This window comes from Clupea harengus, chromosome 3, assembly GCF_900700415.2.
Source record: "Clupea harengus chromosome 3, Ch_v2.0.2, whole genome shotgun sequence".
Lineage (NCBI taxonomy): Eukaryota > Metazoa > Chordata > Actinopteri > Clupeiformes > Clupeidae > Clupea > Clupea harengus.
The window spans coordinates 21376908-21399329 of NC_045154.1; the positions used below are offsets into that span (position 1 = coordinate 21376908).

Genomic DNA, 22422 nt, shown 5'->3' on the forward strand with positions numbered 1-22422 from the left:
GGGCCACCAGTGAGGAGCTGTCGGAGCCCCTGGACAAGCCCCTCGAGAACGACGCGGAGGGCGTGTGGAGCCCCGACATCGAGCAGAGCTTCCAGGAAGCCCTGGCCATCTACCCGCCCTGCGGCCGGCGCAAGATCATCCTCTCCGACGAGGGCAAGATGTACGGTACGCCTCCACACCACCCCTTTGATTTGATGATTTGGCGATTTGGGCTGACAGCAGAAAAGAGCTTTTTTTTCTATACTACCTGTAAGCATTACGTGACACAAAACCCCCCCTAGTCCCACCTTCCACAAACTTCAAGCTCCTTGCCTCGCCAAACCTGAACATAGAATGTCATACCAATCATCTGGATGCAGGGAACATGTAGTAAGAAGAGGAATTAGGCCTAATTTTTGTATGATTAAAAGTTGGTCTTACCCAATTCTTGTTTTGATGTGAAATGAGTTCAGGCCTCATAATCGTAAAAGTCAGGACATATTGATAACTTGCACACAACTGTTTTGTTGTGGCATAATTATAGATCCATTGTATAGCACACTAGCAAAGGTAGAATTACATTGATCTACACTTGCTGTGATCACACACCTCAGTCTCTTTCTAACACACAACTGAAATAACCCGTTCCCAGCTCCGTACCCACATTACATGCAAACACACACACACACACACACACACACACACACACACACACACACACACACACACACACACACGATCATGCACCCTGCACACTCATCCAAATATACACATCTGTAATATGGCTCTCCTCACTCCAAGTCAGTCAGCCTCAGCAAGGATGTGTGCCATGCCCATCAGTGTCTCCATTAGTTCACATCATATTTTCTCCAAACAGCAGTAGCAGAACTGTAATTCTATCACTGAGCACATTTGAAATGCACTGAAATAAAAGTGACACTGAAACGGTACAACAGATGCTTCTTCATGTGGTCCTCCATCCTTGGCTGTCATAATTTAATAAACAAGCCACTGCGCAGGAATAATTTGTGTCCAGTGCACCACCTGTTATTGTATAGTCACCACAATAGTGTGTATGCGGCCCTGATATACGAGATAGTGAGGCTCTTGTTGCCCGGGCGACTATAAATAGAGTCCTTGTCTGTTGTAATGGTTTGTGGAGTGGGTCTTGGTCCTTTACTATAAATGTCCTGCAAGGCGGCTCCTCTTTTTGAAATGTCAATAGATGGTTGATAACAGATGAGTTGCTGATTGGTGGTGTTTGATAAAGCATGTCGGGTGAGAGAAACCGTAGAGGCCTCAAACAGGAGGATGTGGTGAGTGAGTGTGTTTGTGTGTGTGTGTGTGTGTGTGTGTGTGTGTGTGTGTGTGTGTGTGTGTGTGTGTGTGTGTGTGTTTGTGTGACAGCCAGCCAGCATGTGTGTATGCATGCATCCATGAGTCTTATCAGACAAGATCTGTCATCGCGCCGCACGCTAGACGTTACCCACGGCCGCTGATCGCCTCTAAACCCCTTATAAAGCCCGGCCTAATGGTGGCAGAGGAGGGCGGGGGCAGGTGTCACATTCTGCCAGGGGGAGAGAGCGGGGGTGGAGGGGTGGTGGGCACTGGGGGTGAGTTGGGGGTGGGGGTCACCGAGGTGCCCCCTTCCTCCCTTGGGGGTCAGGGGCGGGTGAGCAGCGGAGGGGAGTGCCATGGCTCGTCTGGAATGGCATGCACTGTGCTCACAGCCTCGGGGTTCAAGGCAGCTCGGCTGTAACCGGAGACCAGAATAGACGTTTACCCTTTGAGCTCCAGCTATGGAGGCGGAGGATGGGGACAAATAAACACCCAAGGTAGGGGCTGGATCTTGCAGGATGGAGGGGGCGGGTGGCGGGCGGTTGGCGTGCAGGGAGCGGAGGCTAGGCTGGCATACATACTCCGCACCTGTCCCATTTCTCTGTACATCTTTATGCTCTGCTCTTCTCTCTCTCCCCCTCTTTCTCTCTCTCCCGTTCCCCCTCTCTCTTTCTCTCTCTCTCTCTCTCTCTCCCGTTCCCCCTCCCTCTTTTTTTCTCTCTCTCTCTCCCGTTCCCCCTCTTTCTCTCTCTCTCTCTCTCTCTCTCTCTCTCTCTTTCCTGTTCCCCCTCTCCCCTCTCTGACCCCCCCACCCCCCATCCCCTCTCTGTTCAGAGTGATGATTTAGCGGCATGGCACATGGCTCACTCCTCACTCCTTTTCTCCCTCTCTCCCTCCCTTTTTCCCTTCTCCCTCTGTCCATCTGTCTGTCCGTCAGTCAACAAGTCCGTCTGCCTTTCAGCTCACCTCCAGCTGCTCCCACCCCACCCTCCAGACCTCCAGCATCCCCCAACCCCCAATCCTCTCTCCCCACCACCATCCCCTCTCCCCACCACCACCACCCTCTCTCCGGGCACGAACGGCAGATTTACGACATGTGAACAGAGCGGGGAGGGGGTGGCAAGCCGCCAGCTATCTCTCTGCCCCCCCCCCCCCCCCCCCCATCCCCTGAAACAGTGTTAACACTGGGGGTCAGGGTCATCAAGCCACAGCCTGACCCCCCCCCCCCCCCCCCCCCCCCCCCCACACACACACACACCTGCAGCTCTGTACCCTGAAGCAGAGTAGGGCCAGTTCTCGCACGCTAACAGATCAATCCCCACAGAGAGGTTTTCGCCCATTATCCACCTCCTTATGTCCCCAGTATGGGATCTGCAGAAAACAGAGGGAGAGCGTGAAGGAAAATGGGAGCATCTAATGAGAGTGTTTTTCACTCTCGCAAACTGAGAATTCTGTTTGCTGTGATGAGTTAGTCTGAATTCTGGAGGCATGGCAGAATTGTTGTTCATTGATACAAATATTAGTGACATTTGTCTAGCCTTTGCTACACAGTAAAAATGTAAGGCCATCCTTAGGGATTCTTTGGGGGTCCCCTTGCAATGACATTCTTCAGTAGAAAGCTGTCTTCCTGGTTTTCCCCTGAGCATTCACAGCATTTTTTTCCCCACAATACTTTGCTTAGCCCAGGCCTCTGAGTTCATCCCCCATTTCACTTATTGGCTCAGTTATTAAGAGAGCGTCATACATTATATTGTTCTTTGTTCATCTGTAGCAGTCTGAATATCGACAGGCTTTGCCAAGGAAAACATTTCCTGCCTTCCAGTGACTTGTGTAGTGATGCAGCACTCTGGTCCTCATTGTGAAAAATCACCACAGCTGGTGAAGGCAACAGGCTCACTACAGACAATATCAAGGTGTGAAATGCTGCAGACGCATCAGGACTTAGGAAGAATGTGACACAAACCACTAATCATTTGTTAACTACACACTTTTTGGACTAGCATCTTTTTTTACAGTTGAACGTGCCAGGTTTGTTAATGTGACAAATAGCCAAGCTAATCTTGCCAGTCATGTAAATATTTCCTGGTGCTCTTACCATAACAGATATGCTAGGTGTCACTTGATACCTGCTCTTCACCTTACAGATCCTTAGATGTGTGAGCACAGTGGCTTTTCTGTGGATGTGTTTTTAGCCCATCTGGGCTAAAGTAGTGTGTTAACACAAGATGGTCGGGGTCACGGTGTGTTGGCAGAGGGATCATTAGTTATGGGATGGAAAAGAGAAGAGTGGCTGGAAAAAGTTGGTTAGCCCTCACCGAGGTCCTAACTTTGCCACTCGAGTGTGAGGTTCGCTCGTGGCCCTCGCTGAGGGGGTGCTTTTTAATAAAGCTGTTTGTTTTGCAGCAGCAGCCGCCACTCGACTCCAGTGGCTCAGGAGCTGGCTGCTGTTCCCAGCCCGGGTGCCAAAGGGCAGGGCTCTGAGTGTGACACTCGAGGACATCGGAGACCTGAAAGGGCGCAAGGTCACATGAGTGGACAGATGCCACCTGTGATCCACCGCCGTCCCCACCCAACAACCCCACGCCCATCAAACATTCGCCTTCACTTTTGCATGTGATCCATGTTGTGACTTTGAGGAACAACATTTCTCCTCTGGTTCGCCCCTCCTTCAGTGAGAGATTTGATCTTTCGGTTTGTCTGTGTGTGCGTGTCTGTGTGTGTGTGTATGTGTGTGTGCATGTGCGTCTGATCTCTGCAGATTCTTTTTATATCATCAGCTAGCTACAGCCAGCAGACACCCATATTGGAGGGAGGACAGAAAGACCTAAGAGTATAAGTCTGAAGGGAGGTCGGGATACAATATTTTGTTACTGCATTAGATTGTTCAAAACTGTAGCAACCTATTGTTCCCTTGAGCAGACTTGACTGAAGGGGTTTCGAGGGGGGCAGAGGTGGCTCGTTGTGCATATGTCTGTGTTCTCCCTCTAAGAGCGAGACAGAGAGGTAGACTGAGAGAGATGTGGTTTGTGATGAAACCCAGCTCGCTGTGGCAGGGGAAATCGCGCACAGCCATCAGATTCCTGCTACCTAAATGTGCCCCTTGTGCTCTCTGCGTTCCCACTGCTAGCACGGCTTGCATGTGCTACAGAAAGGAAGAGAGAGAGAGAACCGTATGGCCGACAGATGTGCACTGACCCCCCCCCCCCCCCCACACACACACACACACACACACCTCCGCCTTTCCCCCTTTCCCCCAACTCCACCCCCCCCTCTTCTACACACTTGCACACAGGCTTTTTGTATTACATGGGCCCATGTTAAGATCCTGTCTCGACGGGATGCCATGTTCAGGGAGCAGAAAAGTGTGCAGCTAACTGCTCTCGGAAGGATTGCAGTGACATACTGTGGACAAGTGGTCTGATTGAGGAGAGAAGCGAAGAAGATAGCAGGAGACATCTTCATGTTCCACTGGAGATGCAGCCCTAAGTCTTGATTCCATGTGTGTCTGACAAAAGCCAAAATGGTTGTCAGTGGTCTGAAGCACAAGTGGTTTTAACACTCATTCATTCAGTGACGGTTTTACTGGTCCCCTTACCACAGGAGTCTTATAGAGAGGGAAGTGCTGAAGCGGCACATTGCTAGCATGACATTGCTAGCTGCGTGACCCCGCAATGGCCGGATTGGTTGCTCGGGAAGGAGAATGAGTGTGTTTGTGTTTGTTTGTTTGTTTGCTTGTGTGCTGCCATGTCATTGTTTGTTCCAAGGCTGTGAGGAAGAGCAACCACCTTCCCCACCAAGCAGATGCAGGAGTCGAGTCAGAGCTATGGAATCTGTGGAATGTGCAGAGGAGGATAGGAGGAGGGGGAGAGAGGGAGAGGGAGAGGGAGTGGAAGAGAGAGAGAGGGAGGGGGGGGAGAGAGTGGATTGAGCATCAGGAAAGTGATGAATATGATGCAGAAATAGTGATTGAAAGACAAGATAAATAGTGATAGACAGACAGAAACAGAGAAGGAGAGTAGTGCAAGTGAGATCATAGCCAGATGAGAGAGAAGAGTGTCAGTTATGAGCAGGCTGGCCTGGGTAACAGCTACACCATCGCGTGACATGACCACTGCTCACTAAGGCCTCTTTCTAACCCCCTAGAGAGAGGGGGGGGGGTGACGATGAGAGTTGAGTCGAGGCAGTGGGCGTTTAGGGGGTCTCAGGTGGCCAAATCTGAACTGTGCTCCCATAATTCTAGAGCGGAAAGTGCAACCATGACCCGATCTGTTGGATCAGTCCCAGTGGACAGCATGACCTCATCACGGTGTGACTCTTCAGCACTGCATCTCTCTCACACTATCTCTCCCTGTCACATACTCTCACTCCCACTCCCACTTCTTTTCCCCTTCGTCCCATCACTAGCGGTGCATTTGCGTGGGGGTGTATTTTTAAGCCACTGTGAGCTGTAAAAGACTGGTTATAAACACATAAAGAGGGGACACTTTAACAGTTCGTTAATGAGTCTGTTTACTGTTAGCAAGTAAATGTTAACTTTGCTTTGCCCCACCCTGTCCTGGGAAGCTGCCATCTTGTCTGACATTGTGGTCATTTATCCCGCCGCCACAGTTATGAGGTCAGTCAAAAAGTGTGATCTTTCTGTTGAGATGCCCAGGTCAGTATGACTGTAAATATAGTAAACAATTTTACTTTTTATTTCACAAACAGCATTTAAGTTAAAGATGAGCGTAGTTATATTAAACTAGCCCTGCACATGTTGTCACACATCAGCGAGTGCCTGCAAGTTTGTTAATTTGTATTCCTTTTGAGAGACAGCCTCCCACGCACCTACCAAATCTGAAATGTATTTGTATGAATGCACCTCCATTTAAACAGTCTGTGTGCTTATCCACCAGAGTTTTTTATAGCACCACACCCCAAGTGACTCAAGAATGCTATTAAGGACCTTGATGTTTGTGCGCCAAAAACGCCAGAATTGGGAGACGCTCGAGACTCTTCTATTAATCTCTAAGGGATTAGAGTTGCATTAATGCACATGCATGTTTGACAAACAGTCCGTTGAGATAAATACTGAACGCTTGACTAGTTTTCAGCGAGGGAGGGAAGAACGGGACTGAATGAGAGTGGAATAATTGAACTGCCTGGAATGGGACTGAGTGCAGCGCAGCCAAAAAGCCTGTAACACAACAAAAGACCCATGCAAGGATGCCGCACAGGAAAGCCACCAAGCTTAGCGTGAGATAGTGCATGACTTTGAGTGCCTCAATTTTGTGTCTTTATTGTCCTTATGGCGTACCTTATGATTCGTGTCAAATCTGCTGAGGCTATGTTTCGGCAGCTATCCAGTCCAGTGTTTTTTTTTTTTTTTCTCCGAGTGCCCCTTTCACCTTTGTTGATGTGGTTGCTGCTGAAGATTGATTTGTGGAAAGTTAGGGTCTGAACAAACATCGTCTCGCAGAACCCAATACCCTCGCAGCATGCTCTTGAGAAACGATGTTTGGCATTCCACACCAAATCTGACCACTTTTATTGCCTGGCAGGCCACCCCAGACTCAGGTTTCTTCCCTACAACCCCCCACCCCCACACCCCAGCCAACCGATGGGCCATGAAGGGGATGGGGCCAGACTGCTTCCGAGGCTAAGTGAGGGGCATCACTATGTCAGGAAATACCAGGGACACGCCACCAGTTTGACTTTGCAGTGGTATAGCTTCCATGCCTTGCTTTTGCGCTTTCTTTCGGTGACAGGGTTTGGTGTAGCCGATATGACCAATGTGGGTTTTAAGAAGACATTAAGAAACAGAGGAAGAAGGAAAGGAGGAAAGAAAGAGAAAAAAAAAAACGTAATGAACAGACAAACTAATGAATGAACGAACGAATGAATGGATGGATGAATGAATGAATGAAACAGAAAGAAAGAGAAGCCGCATGGATGACCCCTTGAGCCCCCTGGCCCTTGGTAACCCGAGCGCCGCCCGGAGGAACAAGCCTGAGATTTACTGCCGTCGTAAAGGCGTATTCCATAAACATTGACACATACGCCAGCTGCTGGCCGCTCGCTCCTGTGTTTCGCCAGGGCGCCCACCTCACTCTTCCCCGCTGTCCACGCCGGGCCGTGCGGTTCTCTTGAGTCCTTGGTGCCCCCCTGGATTGAATAGCCCGGCCCCCTTTCACCTGCTCTGCCACTGTGACCTGTCTGTCAGCACTGTGCCACTGCGCCCTCAGATCAGACTCATGGTGCTAACACACGCACACGTACAGTATGCATCCAAAACACACATGTACTCACAACACATGCAAGGACACTCACTCACACACACACACACACACACACACACACACACACACACACACACACACACACACACACACACACACACACACACACAAACCAGCTTGCAAATATTCATGCAAAACATTTTCAGGTACAGACAGTTATTTACCTTCATTCATTTTTACTCTGGACATCACAGACGCATCTGACACACACCTCTTATGTCGCCTACCCAATTAACCTTTCTCTGAGTGCCATGATGAGGTCATCTCTGTAAACATTTCCCCACTGCTCCAAACAACCCCGACCTCTCCAGCCTTCAGCCCCCTTGGTCAGGCATGTGTTTCTGTCGTCATGCTCTATCGCAACCAGCTCAGCTGGAGCCACCGATCCAGTGACACACAAGTTTTCAGATGAGCTAGGTGATATATTAGCATCTGTTTAAATGTGATGCCGTCTGAAGACTATGACCTCAGTGTGTGTGTGTGTGTGTGTGTGTGTGCGTATGTGTGGGGAAGGGGGGTGCTTTGCTTTCGTTTAATGTTTCCCCCTTACCCCTCTCATTCCCGCAGGACGAAATGAGCTGATAGCGCGATACATCAAGCTGCGGACGGGGAAGACGCGGACACGGAAGCAGGTGAGACCGCCGCAGACCCCCAACCCACATAAACACTCACCAACCACCTCCACATCACTCGCCATTCCCAACATACACAGAGAAGCATCTGATAGCAAGCAGGCGAAGCTGGGAGCTGAGGGTAACTTCTCTCGTCCGTCACCACCACCATCGACCCTTCTCCCTCCTCCCCCACCCCCTCTGCTGAAACCGCCGCTGGGACGGGGTGATTTACCGCCCACGGCCCTGGGCACAGATGCTGGGGGGGATTGAGTTTCGGTGTGGCTCTTCACCACCTCACATTGCCCCGCTCGTTAGAGGCCCCGGGCCCGTGGCGAATTATGGGCAGAGGAGGGCACATCACAGTGCAGCGGCCCAAGAGCAGGGATTTGGAATCCAGTAGGGACCTTGGCATTTGATCCGCAGGCTCTCGTCTGGCCCGTATCACAAGCCGGGGTCTAAGCCCCTTATCTGCCGAAGAGATGACAGGAGTGTAAGGGTGGTGAGGAAAATGTTTGCGAGAGAATGCTGGAAGAGAGAGAGAGTGAAAAAAAAAGAAAGAAAAAAAGAAAGAGAGAACAAGCAAGGGATCTTATGCTACTGCTACCGTTTGGAAGTGTTGCTAAAGATAGAGCATTATGAACACATTTTAAAGATGCAGTCTGCAATTCAGTTTCTGCGAAGGGTTGTTTGAGCAGAGGTGGAGAGTAGAGTAATGCATTAAAGGTGTACTGCTCAATCCTGGTGAAAGGTTGTTGATATTTGAGCTCAACAGCCAGTCATTACACCCCACCCTTCCGTACTCCCGAAGCACTGTGTTGATTGGCTGGGACTGTTTGAGGCTCTGTCCGAGTTTGTTTGTTTCCCGTTTACAGAGCCAGGACTTTGTTCGAATACGAGAGTTTTCGTGATATGATTGCTGAATGGACAACTAGAGGACGGGGAGGAGCAATTTGCTGAATTTGACAAAAAGTGTATGGGATTAGAATCGTGGACCGTACCTTTAAAGTATGGGGTGCCGTTAAAAAAATGCACTTTAACCTTTCACTTTTTCAAACATTTAAAGAGAAATTCATGTAAATTCATGCATTAACTTTTCCAAGGTTAATGTTCTACAGTAAAGCAAAATTAAAAAAATATATCTCGTATGACTATTAGTGTTAAATGTATATGTTAAATATTAATGTAAATGTTACATTTTCAATCTCAATGTAGGACTTGAAAACGGAATATTACAGCCAATAATGCCACACCCCCACTGTGTAACGTCCATTTTTTTTCAAAATTAAAAGTCACTAAAAGTCATTCAAATTGTCATCAGACAATTCTGCACATTCATATTGTGCAGAAAGAGGGTTGTGCACCATTAACGAAAGCATCACAACCAAGTGATATATCAGATGAGGGCACATTTTTCATGATCATTTTAATTAATTTCACTGTATGCAAACATTATCACACTATGTAGGCCTAATATATTTAATACTGTAGCAAGGACACACCTGAGACAATATCTCTAATATAACATAATGGTGTAATATTTATAATCATACATGCATGATAAAAAATATGTATACTGTATATATATCTGTAAAACAAGACACAAACATTATGTTTTTAGCAGGCCTGTGCATTCCTGCTAAAATATACGCAATGTCTTCTCCTCCCCATGGGGAACTGTTTATGACCTTTGGTTTCATCAGTTTTTTACATCCCTTGATGGCCTAAGTATGGAAATGGGAATGACTGGTTCTCTGATAATCCAAATGTGGCTCTGAAGATGGCCGTTATTTCTCCTCTCAGAGAGAACCACTCAGATGAAAAGGATATTTTCCCAATAAGGCCAGCTTCAGCTAATTTGGTTCTGGTGTTGGTGTTCTTGTTGTTGTTGATGTTGACTCTGATGACCAAGGCAAACATTCAACTTCCTTCCTGTATGTTTTATGAGCTCTTAATTTCATATACCCTGATCTTGCACCATTTAATTGTAGAAAATATGGAATTATTAAAATATTAAAGTGAAAGATTAAATTAAAGAAGTAAACTACACAACACATTTTTCATATAACCCTATATCACCATGTCTAAGACAAAAAAGTACATCATTACTGCTAAGACTGTTTGCAGAGTGCGGTTGGCCACACTCCAGATTAAATAGCATTACTCTAAATAAGCTACCTAGTTAATTAGATAAATTCACTAACATTAGCTAACTAGGCTACACCAATGATGAAATACTATTCGGGACATTAATACAGTTGTGATCGTTCGCTAGGTGTAGGTCGGTTGTGAAGAGCTGCCCTGACGCAAGCTCAAACTGCTCTTTCAGTAACCTGGGCTGATTCGCCCCGATTTGCCATTTTGAGGCAACAGCCTGATGAGGCTGAGACCACACTGTTACACAGTGGGGGGTGTGGCCAATTACCATATTTGCTTTAATATTCAGTCTTCAAGCCCTACATTTAGATCGAACATTACATTTAACATTTACAAGATTTATATTGAACATTTACATTTAACATGTACAAGATTGAGATTTAACATTTACATTTAACACTTTTATACAAGATATTATACAGGATGTTATTTTATAAGGTTGCGTTACTGCAGAAAACTACTCTAAGTTATTGCATGAATTTACATGACTTTCTCTGTAAATGACAAAAATGATGTCATTGAGTTGAAAATTGTAGTGAATTTGGCAATGCTAGATGTGCAAAAACTGAGCAGGATTACACAACATGCAACGTTTTACAAACAGCCACCCATACACCTTTAAGGTGCATTGCAGTTACGCCACTTACAGTATCATGTGACACCAGTTATAGACACACTAACAAAATATGATGTTAGAATATCAGTAACAGCCTATGGTATGATGATGAAATCATGTCTATTTGTTTTATCCTACAACCTCCACATAAATTACTATCCTCCATAAATATAGGATTTTGTTAACAAATGTCTTGTAAATAAATGTTTATACTGAAATTACGTATGCACCCCCCCCCCCCCGATCTTTCAACCCTGACCTGTTAGTTTTGTATTGATGCTATCTTACAGTGCCTTAACCTGGTGTTCATCCCTCAGGTCTCCAGTCACATCCAGGTCCTGGCGCGACGGAAGGCCCGGGAGATCCAGGTGAAGCTGAAGGTGTGTTCACCACACTGTTCACCACACACTGACCTTTCACTGGGCCCAGGGAACCGATGCCACACGGCTGCTAGGTGGCCAGGCTCAGGCTGATGTCCTGTAGCCTTCGAGAAGATGGGAACACAATCAGTCCTTCCAGTACCCCCCGCCCCCCGCTGATTATAATAATGCGGTCAACTGTTAAGCTTATGGCATTGAAGTCACGTGAAGAGCATATGCGTTATGCTCTTCAGCGTAAGAGTAATAACCAATTCTTGCCCTGCACTGTACAGTATAATATCATATTATGAAAGTCACTTGAGACGTGCATAATGTCTGACATTTGTTAGGAAACACAGGGTCATTCGTGCTCCACTCAATGCATATGAGGAGCATATCAGCAAAGGTGTTAATGTCTGTGGCTTTTACTCGTGGCTCGCGTTGCGTGTACCACTAGCCACAGTTAGTGTTTTCGACGCTCTGCTTTGACTTTCTTCTGCGCAGAGGTCGAGCGGCTCGCTGGCAGTCACGTTGGCACGCCGCCACCCACTGCTCTGCTCCGCTCCGCTCAGCTGCCCAGGGCTCAGCGGCTGGTCACAGGGGTAGCAGCCTCTGACAGGCCGGGTTTTAAATATGTATTCCTTGTAATTGAGAACGTGGCCAGATGCACTTGCCATATTTCAGCCACCCTGGCCCATTTCTTGGAAGAAGAATGTGCTGGCTGCTCTCCACCTCTGAAGGCCCCAGTCTGAGGTGAGGCACCCTCGGACAGTCCCCGCTCCCCTTAACCCGGCTCCACTGGGGCACCGTCAACCAGACGCACATGAATGGTTAGTTAGGCAAGAGGAACACCATGGTGTTTTACGAGGTGCTCCTCTGTCTCTGAGTTGGGTTTGGATGCTAACTGGCCTGGTCTCACGTTCCCCCAGGTTGAAGTCCTCCACTAGTTCCCGGTGTGACCCCCAGGGGAGACACATGCAGCTTGTCAGCACCCCCCACACTCTGCCAGGGCTATAAACCTTCCCCTGCCCCCTTCCTGGGCCCCTGTGCAAGGGAGCAACATACTGGCTACGACCATATTTGTGTAACTGCCTCTCTGCTTCTGAAGCAGTCCAGAACCTGTAAGAGACGTTGGTGGTAGCATTAAGGCTCTCTCTTTCTTGCCACATTCCCATGATGTTAGGTAGCATCTGCAATGGCCCTAGCCGCCCTATCTAGAGGGGGTGGGTTATTTAGGTTTAGCAATGTACCCAACAGCCCTGACTCCCTGGTGTTTTCTTATTATGAAATGATTGACACAAAATCTCCACATAAGAGCTCTGTAAGTTCTTGCTTCTTACAGCGGGATTGATCTCAGACAGTGTAGTGATACTGGAACATGAGATTGACGACTAGGTCACTGTTAGTTCTAAATATAATAGGGAGTGCTGCTTTAACCCTGTGGTTCCCATCCATGTCCATACAGGACCAGGCAGCCAAAGACAAGGCCCTCCAGAGCATGGCCAACATGTCATCTGCTCAGATCATCTCCCCCACTGCCTTTCAAAACAAGATGGTGCTGCAGGGTCTCCCCCGGCCCATGTACCCCTCGGCTGGCGGGGTGAGTGACACCTGTCTGCCCTAGCGCTGGCTCGTTAAGCTGGGGGAACCTTGTCCACTTGTATGTGCATTAATGGGGGAAGTGTAAAATTGTTTCTCTTTTTTGTGTTTTTTTTTGCAGTTTTGGCATGGTGCTCTTCCGGGACAGCCTGCTGGTCCTGAAGAGTAAGTCAATTTTCCTACATCTCTCTTTGTTTGTTTGTGTGTGCGTGCGCGTGTGTGCGCGTGCGTGCGTGCGTGTGTGTGTGCGTGCGTGTGTGTGTCTGTCTGTCTCGTTCACTGTGTGTACGTATATATCTGTCTGTCTGGCTCTGTGTCTCTTTCCATCTCTCTCTCACTTCCTCTCTCTGTGTATGTATCTGTCTGTCCGTGTGTGTGTGTGCATGTGTGTGTGTGCGCGGCGTGCATATAAATGTGTCTGTGTGTCCGAGCGGGTCAGCGTCTCTGTTTTTGTCTGGACACCTTGTCTGGTCTCCCTGACTGAGCACGTCTGGCCTGGCTTTACGCGTGGGCGGATCGTCTGGCCACTGAGCCACCGCCAAACAAACGGACTTTGCAGCCAAAGTAAAGTCTTGCCAGGGAGAAATTCACAGCTTTTGTACCTCTCCATAAGGTTTCCTCATCAGCCTAAATTTAGACGAGGCTATTAGCAGCCCTGTGGAGCAATTAATCACAGTTTCCTGAGACGTGCATTAAATGTGATCTAATCAAACGTTGTAAAAACAGCCTCGGCCTGGCATGTGCTACGAGCACCTCCGGCTTTGGATTGTTGGATGCCTGGTGTTGTTTGACACATTGCCTCTGCAGGCCGCTGAGAGTCACTCTTCTTCTCTTGTCCCGTACAGCATCAAGCCTTTTGCCCAACAGAGCTACGCCATGCAGGCGTCCGGCCCTCCCACCATAACAGGTACTCCTATCTGACAAGCAGTTCCTAAATATGCTTGTGCTGCTTTGCCAATGTAACTAGGGACGAGTACAGATAACACTGACAACACCATAAATCTCATGTCTGATTATTTTACAAGTGTGTGTCCCCGCTCATGAAACACAACACACACACTCACAGAAATTCTGCAATATTCTCCATAGATGCCTCTGTAAGAGTTTTTTTTTAATGTGACTGAGGGTGTGTTTGTGTGTGTGTGTGTGTGTGTGTGTGTGTGTGTGTGTGTTCCCCAGGTTACGAAAGCACGGCAGGGCTGACCATGTCCCCCAGCGCTCCACCCTGGCAGGGCCGCAGCATCGCCAGCTCCAAACTCCGCATGCTGGAGTTCTCTGCCTTCCTGGAGCAGCCGCAGGACTCAGAGACCGTGAGTTAACCGCCCCTGCCCACCCTCACAGTAGCATCGCAGAATCCCTCCCTGCCACTTTACCCCAGCATCTTAACTCCCTAAATCACAATCCTTTTTGAAAATGTCATAAAAAGTCATTAGCAAGGTGCATTGATAAAGTTTGCATCCCAAAGCATAACATGAGGGTGTTATATGTAACGTTTAGTTGATTTTCATGTCCCGTTCTCAGTTCAACAAGCATCTATTTGTGCACATCGGTCAGTCCAACCCCACCTTCAGCGACCCCTACCTGGAGGCTGTGGACATCCGGCAGATTTATGACAAGTTCCCAGAGAAGAAGGGCGGCCTGAAGGAGTTGTTTGAGAAGGGACCTGTGAATGCCTTCTTTCTTGTCAAGTTCTGGGTGAGCCTCCCACACCTCATCCTTGTGATTTAACGGAGTCCTGTAGTTGTGCTACTGGTCATATCAGATCCCTCTCTACCTTTAAGAAGCTCTTGAAGACCCAACTCTTCAGAGAGCACCTCCCTTCCTAACATGCACTTCTACTAGTACTTAACTTGCACTTACAGCAGTTGCATTCCTGCCCTTCTTTTCTATTTCTTATGTAAAATAGTATTTATTGTTACACTAGGTCTCTATTGCTCGTAGCTTGACTGTTCTCTCCCTTGTACGTCGCTTTGGACAAAAGCGTCTGCTAAATGACTAAATGTAAATGTAGATCACACTGGAGGGAAGTCTGAGGTCTGCCCTGTGGATGCTTAAAACTTCCAAGACTTAAAGTAACACTATGCAACAATTTGACACTCTATGAGGTATGGTTTTATAGGCAACTAGTTTTGGTTCCATCATCAAATTCATTTTGATAGCATATGGTCATGTGAAGGACAGATAAACACCTGTGTCTTCCCCACTAGCCATCCAGGATATGCCCTATGTAGTTCTGTGTACTGGGCTGGAACACCCTGCAAAAATGGAAGAAAAGCTTTCACATGTATGACATTGGCAGCTATACTGCCAAAAGTCACCAGTTAGTGTGTTGGCAAACTTCTATCAGTATCAGCTGGGCTGTTGGTGGTGTTTGCAAGGTTTTTGCCTGCCTTTTAGGTAGTTAGCTTACTAGTTTTGGAACAGAACTCCGTATTGCTGCTTTAAGACTAGACACTGGGCCCCAGACAGAAGCTGTACTGTATGTAATGTTTTTTTGTTAATGTTTAAAGTATCCAATGTGAATTTTTCCAGTGCAAATATTAGTTTAGTTGGGTCTAATGTGATGAATACATGAGAAAGTATTATACTGCCATTAAGATTTATGAAATGGAATTGGTAAGATTTGGTACGATTGGTCACTCTATTCAAAAAACTATAGAAGCTAGATTTGCTTTAGAGAGTGATCTAGAGTCTAGAGTCAGTGTGTGTGAGTTTGTATTTGTGTGTGTGTGTGTGTGTGTGTGTGTGTGTGTGTGTGTGTGTGTGTGTGTGTATGTGTGTGTGTGTGGAGGGTCTTGAGTTGGAGAGTGGTAAAGCTGCTCTTTCAGAGCGGACATCTGAGCTTGGGCACCTGTCACCCTAGTGCTATTAGGCTGAACCCACCCCTTCTGCACAACACACACAACCACTTATTTATAGAGTCCCCTCTGAGAGAGTGAGACAGTGTGAGAGAGAGAGAGAAAGAGAGAGAGAGAAAGAGGGGAGGCAAAGGAAAGGGAGAGAGAAGGAGGGGGGGCGTTTACTCTGCAGTTAGCCTCTCTGCTGACCTTCTCCTGTACCTGCAGACCGCAGAAAGAGCAGTCTTCAATTTCAGTTCAGTGTTCAAAAACTGAGATTCAGAAATATGAATATGAATGTATTTGTTTTCACAGCAGCAAGCACAGTGTTAAGGGATTGTTTGTCCCTTTTTAAAGTGTATTGTCTTCTCTCCAAACATGGTCCCCACTGCAGCACTACTTACCCCTGAGGGACTTAAGTAAGCAACAGTTATTTGATTCATTCTTTTAGGCCCCCAGCACTGACAGATACTGATGAGTTTAAACACAGGAATGTCATGAGGGAAAGGTAGGGGATAAGAGAAGAATAAAGAGGAGAGAGTAGACAAATGGCCAGACTTCAGTAGAGACAGTGCGCTCCCCCTTGACTGCTAAGAAAATGAGAATGGTGCAAAACAATATGGCTTTAAGGCGTAGTGCTTATGAATCCTCCCGCTAGGTTCAGCCTTAATAAAAGGTGTTAGGATTGATCATGCTTACAGCATGTTTATGATACTGTACAGCACCTCGGGTGTTTTTGGGACATCTGGGAAGCGTCTGAATGTGTGTGTCTCTGTGTTCATAGCTTTTTTTGCATGTGTGCACATCGAAAAAGCATTTACAGAAGTCGTATGAATTTGCAGCGATTCATGATCAATCACCCCCAAAAAACAGGCTGAGGAAGGGTGGTAGGTCATGACCATGCACCCCCCCACCCCCCCTCTCCTCCCCCCTTTCCCCTCAGGCTTATGTTGACATGGCAACACTGACAAGTGCTATCGGCCCCGCTCCAAAGCTATGGCGCTCCATATTGAATTTTAGTGCGCCAGGCCGAGGCTGCCTGTCCGCACACCGCCCGCAGGCCTGTCCTAACGGATCGTCTTGCGCCTTTGAAGTGCCGGCAGAATCTGATTTGAGCCGCCTGTGCTAAATTGTTACACAGCAGCCGGGTGTGGCGTAATGCAATTTGGCGGCGTGGCGGGATGTTGATTGTAATTGGATGAATTCCCTCGCAGGCCGTTAAGGCGCGGTGAGTCGGGGAGCCGAGGATGGAGAGAGCGCAGGCCCACTGGGTGAAATGAAGACAAATGAGGGAATTATGGGAGAAAAAAAGAGTGTGGCGGGAGGCAGGGCTGGGAGGAAGGGAGGACAGGGGAGCAGGGCACCGGGGGAGGGGGGGGGGGGCAGGGGCAGGGGTAGTTGACGGCTGTAGAAGAGAACAGAGGAGGCACCATGGGCAGTGGTGCTAATTTACCGGGCCATGAAAAAAAGGAGCGGAAATGGCGAAGGCGCCTCAATTACAGTGGCAGCAGCAGTGGAGGGGAAAGTGGCACAGCTGTCTGTCCCCCCAGAGATGGAGAGAGAGAGGTGGGCAGAAAAAGATGTGGTACCACCTCCTCCCAATCCGAGGACGCCCCGGGGCCCTGCTGTTAAAGCCATCGGCCTGGTGCCGAGCATCTTGGGAATGCCAGGGTTGGATTGGCAGGCTAAGCTAAGTCAACACGGCTCGGGCTAGTGCTAGTTTCCAGGCTTTGCAGACTGTTGGCCGTGGCCTGTGTTGAGCTGGGCAGCCCTAACAGAAAGCCCTAACGCAGACCAGGCGTGTGCCGTGTGCTGGCGCTAAAGCCACGAGCTGCTCATGGGTCGGGCCATTATCTGTGAATGGCGTTTTTGTGACACACTCTCCCTCGTGCTGAGTCACCGCTGAAAGAAAAGACAAGCTCTTGTTTCTAAATGTTGCGCAGGAAGTCAAGACAAGAGGTTGCTCTGACCTGCGTAATACAAATTGAGGCTGGAGTAAGCTGTGTCCTGTCTCCCTCCTCTGTTGTGCAATTTCCTGTCTAATACACAGAGATACACAAACAAGTCTCTGTGAAATCTGTCAACATATGGTACGTTCAGGCAGCTGGGAACTGGGAGAGTTCGCATTTCGGGTCGTTGAGCGCGTTCACATAATAACAGGCAATGGTATTAACAGTAAGGAAACGTTAAGTAGCTATGCTAGCTATCCAGAAAGTTAACATTACATTAGTTACACAGAAGTAAACTGCTAACTATCGTTTAACACAATCACCTGCGCTAATGAGGACAACCTAAATAAACACTGAAGTGACTTATTTGTCTGCAGAGCAAGTAGCTCAATTTTGTATCTTTCTTAAACGTTGCCATGTCGACTGACGTCAAACCTACTTCTTGGAGCTCTCAAAAACCTTCCACTTTCCTAGTGGGATGTTCCGAGTTTCATAGGCGTTCAGGTGTATTCTCCCACTGTCTGATCTTTCCCACTTCCCAGTTGCTCATGAAGGTACCAATAGTAACACATTAAGTGAACATACCTTCTATTCAGCAACTGTTGTTCTTGCTTCATTCTGTCGTCATGGTATGCCCATGGAATTGTGCGTCTTCATAGAAAGCATTAAAAGTTCATTTGAAATTTCACCTCACAAAATATTTTTGTGGTCTTGGGACAAATAACACCTATAAAGGCTGATCCAGGCATGGAAAAAAAAGACAATACATGTCTAAGAGAAACCACTTGTCAGTGAAGACATACTGTACTGTACCCATAATGCATCGTGGTCTCAGCATGGTCATGTCCATCCAGTAGAGCTGCCAGAGGGTTTGACACATTACAGTGCTATTTGACTGACGACAAAGACTACGAACTGAGACTGTTTCTGTAACCTCCTGAGAAACAACCCATAGACTTGTGCCTCTGTAGTTGACATTTCTTTAACCCTAACTAGTAAGGAAATCACAAAAAAAGAGAAATTGGAGACTTTTTTTTCTTGGTTCCCAGGAGGATATACAGATGTTCATGAGATGGCATGTTAAAAGGTGGATCTGCAGATAGGTAGCTCTGACTTTACCGTAAGGCAGCTCTAACGTCACTACTCCCTTATGTCCTGTTGCTCTTCGCAGGCGGACCTAAGCATCAATCTCCAGGACGACAGCAACTACTTCTATGGCGTGTCCAGCCAGTACGAGAGCTCTGACAACATGATCATTACCTCCTCCACCAAGGTCTGCTCCTTTGGCAAGCAGGTGGTGGAGAAAGTCGAGGTGAGAAAGAGGAAGGGAACAAAAGAGAAATGGGGATACAAGAGAATTGCTCGAGGCATTCTCTTAACGTCTTGCTATGAGTTGTGTTCATAGAACGAAATTGCAGCTGAATTGCAGTATGTAGCACGCTGCAGGACGTATTCAAGATGCATGTTGACATTGATGCAGTTTTGATGATTTGTTAAATTGTTTGCTCTCGCTCTCTCTGTGTCTCTCTCTCCCTCCCCCCTGTGTTTCTCTCTCTCCTTCTCTCCAGACGGAGTATGCACGCTTTGAGAATGGCCGCTATGTGTTTAGAATTCATCGCTCACCACTGTGCGAGTACATGATCAACTTTATCCACAAGCTCAAACACCTCCCAGAAAAATACATGATGAACAGTGTACTGGAGAACTTCACCATCCTGCAGGTGACCAGCTTACTCCACACACACACACACACACACACACACACACACACACACACACACACACACACACACACACACACACACACACACACACACACACACACACACACACACACACACACACACACACACACACACACACAGGCATGAATATTCTCATACATACTGATCATATGAAACCTGGCCATGACACGTAGTATGAACAGAGCCTAAAGACACATGTAAATGATCACATACCGCATGCATACACATTTGCTCTGGTTAGACCTTTATCACCATCATACATAAACTCAGATTAAATGATGGAATATGAATTAAAATGTGTTGTGTTCATCATGTTAACCATATTGACAAAAGGGAAAATATTTACTTTAGCGTTGACAGCAGGGATATATATATTTCCAGACAGTTCTAAGGCGGCATCATCCAGTGCTGAATTTAGATTAGACATGGGTCTTGGTGGTCTTATGTGCAGTGAGTTTTCATGGATATCAAATGTGTGTGACCTCATTTTCATGGAACTTTCATGCTGTTGAGATCACACTTGTCCACATGAAGATGCCAACGTTACACATAGTGTGAAAACACAGCGCTTGCTTTTCACCGTCACAAAAACACTGCAATGATTGTAGTGGCATTGCTGGGGGACCAGCCCACCCTACAAGGCAGTGTAAACCCCCACACACATAGTCCTACCACTGTGAGGCAGATGACTCTGATGACTTAAATGGGACATGGCGGTGAATGTACATAATACTGTCTCCGGAGTAACAAGCTGTCCTCGGAGCACTGTAGCGCTGGTGTGTTCTCCCGTCACTCCTGCGTGTTGGCCGGGGCCGTGAAACAAGGCTGGTATTGAGCCCCCTCAGCAGACAATGAGCCAGCAGGCCGTAAGGGCCCACTCACTGGCAGACATGTGCTCTCAATAGGGTGATTTACTTCCTATTAGCCACGACACACACACACACACACGCACGCACGCACGCACGCACGCACGCACGCACGCACGCACACACACACACACACACGCGCACACGCACACACACGCACACACACGCACACACACGCACACACACACTCACACACAAACACACACACACACACACACACAGAAAGTGTATGTCTGTTGAAAGATATGCTTGTATTGTTGATATTTCATAAGAAATCAATGAGGCATTCATGCCCATCATGAGAGCTGTAATATGGGACGATATAAAAAGATATATAGTGGCACATTTTGGAGTGTGTTGGTTATGTCATTGGCATTACATTTGAGTGCAGCACTTGATCCCATTCAGAAATGAAAGGAAATCCTATACACACATATCTCAAACATATCTACAGCATGTAATATATTTTAGAGCCATCATAGATGTTTTCTTTATTACTTCCTGTTTGCAGTGTTGTCGGTATTGTATGGTTTCTCTCTGTACGAAGGACAGAGACTTTTCTTACGTAATAGATGATCCGAGAGTGATTTAGGCTTTTGAATTGGTTACTGATTACTTCAAAGACCTTAATTAACAATGTTTATACTGCAGTTGTTTTATGAAGTCAGCGTGGTCAGCACATTTTCCCTGGGAGTCCCTAATATTAATGAAGATGTGATAACATGTCATCTCTCTCTCTCCCTCTCTTTCTTTCCCTCTCTCTCTCTCTCTCTCTTTCTCTCCCTCTCTCTCTCTTTCCCTCTCTCTCTCTCTCCCTCCCTCTCTCTCTTTCACGATCCTTCTCTCTAGGTGGTGACAAACAGGGATACACTGGAGACGCTGCTATGCGTGGCTTACGTGTTTGAGGTGTCCACCAGTGAGCACGGGGCCCAGCATCACATTTACAGGCTGATCAAAGATTGAGAGTCGAGGAGGGAGGCCTCCCTAGAATCTGTTACCACTACCGCAAAAAAAAACTACCACAACCGGTGAACCTCCAACCCATCAACCACCATAACCTCCCCTTTCTACACCATACTCTCCTCCTCACCACTGGACTGCAATTAAATCCTGCTCATCTCAAGTCGTCGGAGCCAAGCTAACACTGGGGCCCTCTCACTCTGTCCAGGCCAGGCCAGACAATCCAGGGAAGATGAGGCTGACAGACTGACGGAGAGACCGGTAGACGTGACGTGGACGTGGATCCGTTTCGGTCACCTCAGAAGCAGAAGCTAGGTCTACCGCATTGTCACTGTGTGGGGGAAAAAAAGAGACGTAACAGATCCCCATTTGGGTCTGTGTTTTTGTTTGTTTGTTTTTGTTTTTATTTTTTACTGCCAGAGCCACACATTGAGATGTTGCATGATACTCCCCCCTTCTCCCCCCCCCCCCCCCCCCCAATCCTGTTTTACTAGTGCGTGTTTGTGTTTCCTGTTCATTTTTCACACACAGCTGCATGGCCAGACATCTGTTCTGGCATTACCTAGTGACGGGCTTAAGAAAGTGGCTCACGGAAATAGTTACAGAAAGACTCGACATCGAGAGAAACTAAAGAAGTTGGAGTGAAGAGTGGTCAGTGCCTGTGTGTTTGCCTTCTGTGTCGTCAGTATTTTGTGGCGTTCTAGCATTTTCTGATCCGCCTCATCGAGACCGTATGGTAGCGAATGGAGGGCGAAGTCAACGAAGTCAAATGACAATGAAAAGATTTATGTATTGTGTATGTATCTTCATCCTGTTTGATTTTCATATGTTAAATAATATTTATCTTTAGTATTGTTGGATGAACATGAGCGCAATACACTTACTTTAAACTGTGTTAACTTGAACCAGAATGGAATTCTCTCAGAAATGAAGGAGAATGTGGAAGAGAATGCTGGAATTGTATCTCCATAGGTCTGTGAAAATGAAAGGTGAAAATAAAACTGAAAATGTACATATCATTACTTGATACTGGATTTCCTTGCTTCATTTTACTTACCTGTGCTTTGCTCATTTATTTTGTAATTATAATTGTATATATTGAGATATATTTACCAGACCAATATATTG

General features: G+C 47.2%; 1 protein-coding gene across 1 annotated transcript in view; it reads left to right on the forward strand.

The window, feature by feature from the left end:
• The window catches only part of LOC105913377 (transcriptional enhancer factor TEF-3), a 22568-nt gene extending 814 nt beyond the window's left edge, over positions 1–21754 (forward strand). Inside the window, exons 1-11 of the mRNA XM_012842428.3 lie at positions 1–165; positions 8163–8227; positions 11297–11359; positions 12804–12938; positions 13059–13102; positions 13783–13844; positions 14117–14247; positions 14459–14632; positions 18895–19035; positions 19292–19444; positions 21184–21754. The exon at positions 1–165 is cut by the window's left edge and continues 814 nt beyond it. Coding sequence (XP_012697882.3) covers positions 159–165; positions 8163–8227; positions 11297–11359; positions 12804–12938; positions 13059–13102; positions 13783–13844; positions 14117–14247; positions 14459–14632; positions 18895–19035; positions 19292–19444; positions 21184–21297 — 1089 coding nt within the window. The 5' untranslated portion in view covers positions 1–158 and the 3' untranslated portion in view covers positions 21298–21754. The remainder of the gene's footprint in view (positions 166–8162; positions 8228–11296; positions 11360–12803; positions 12939–13058; positions 13103–13782; positions 13845–14116; positions 14248–14458; positions 14633–18894; positions 19036–19291; positions 19445–21183) is intronic.
• Positions 21755–22422: the final 668 nt, after the last annotated feature.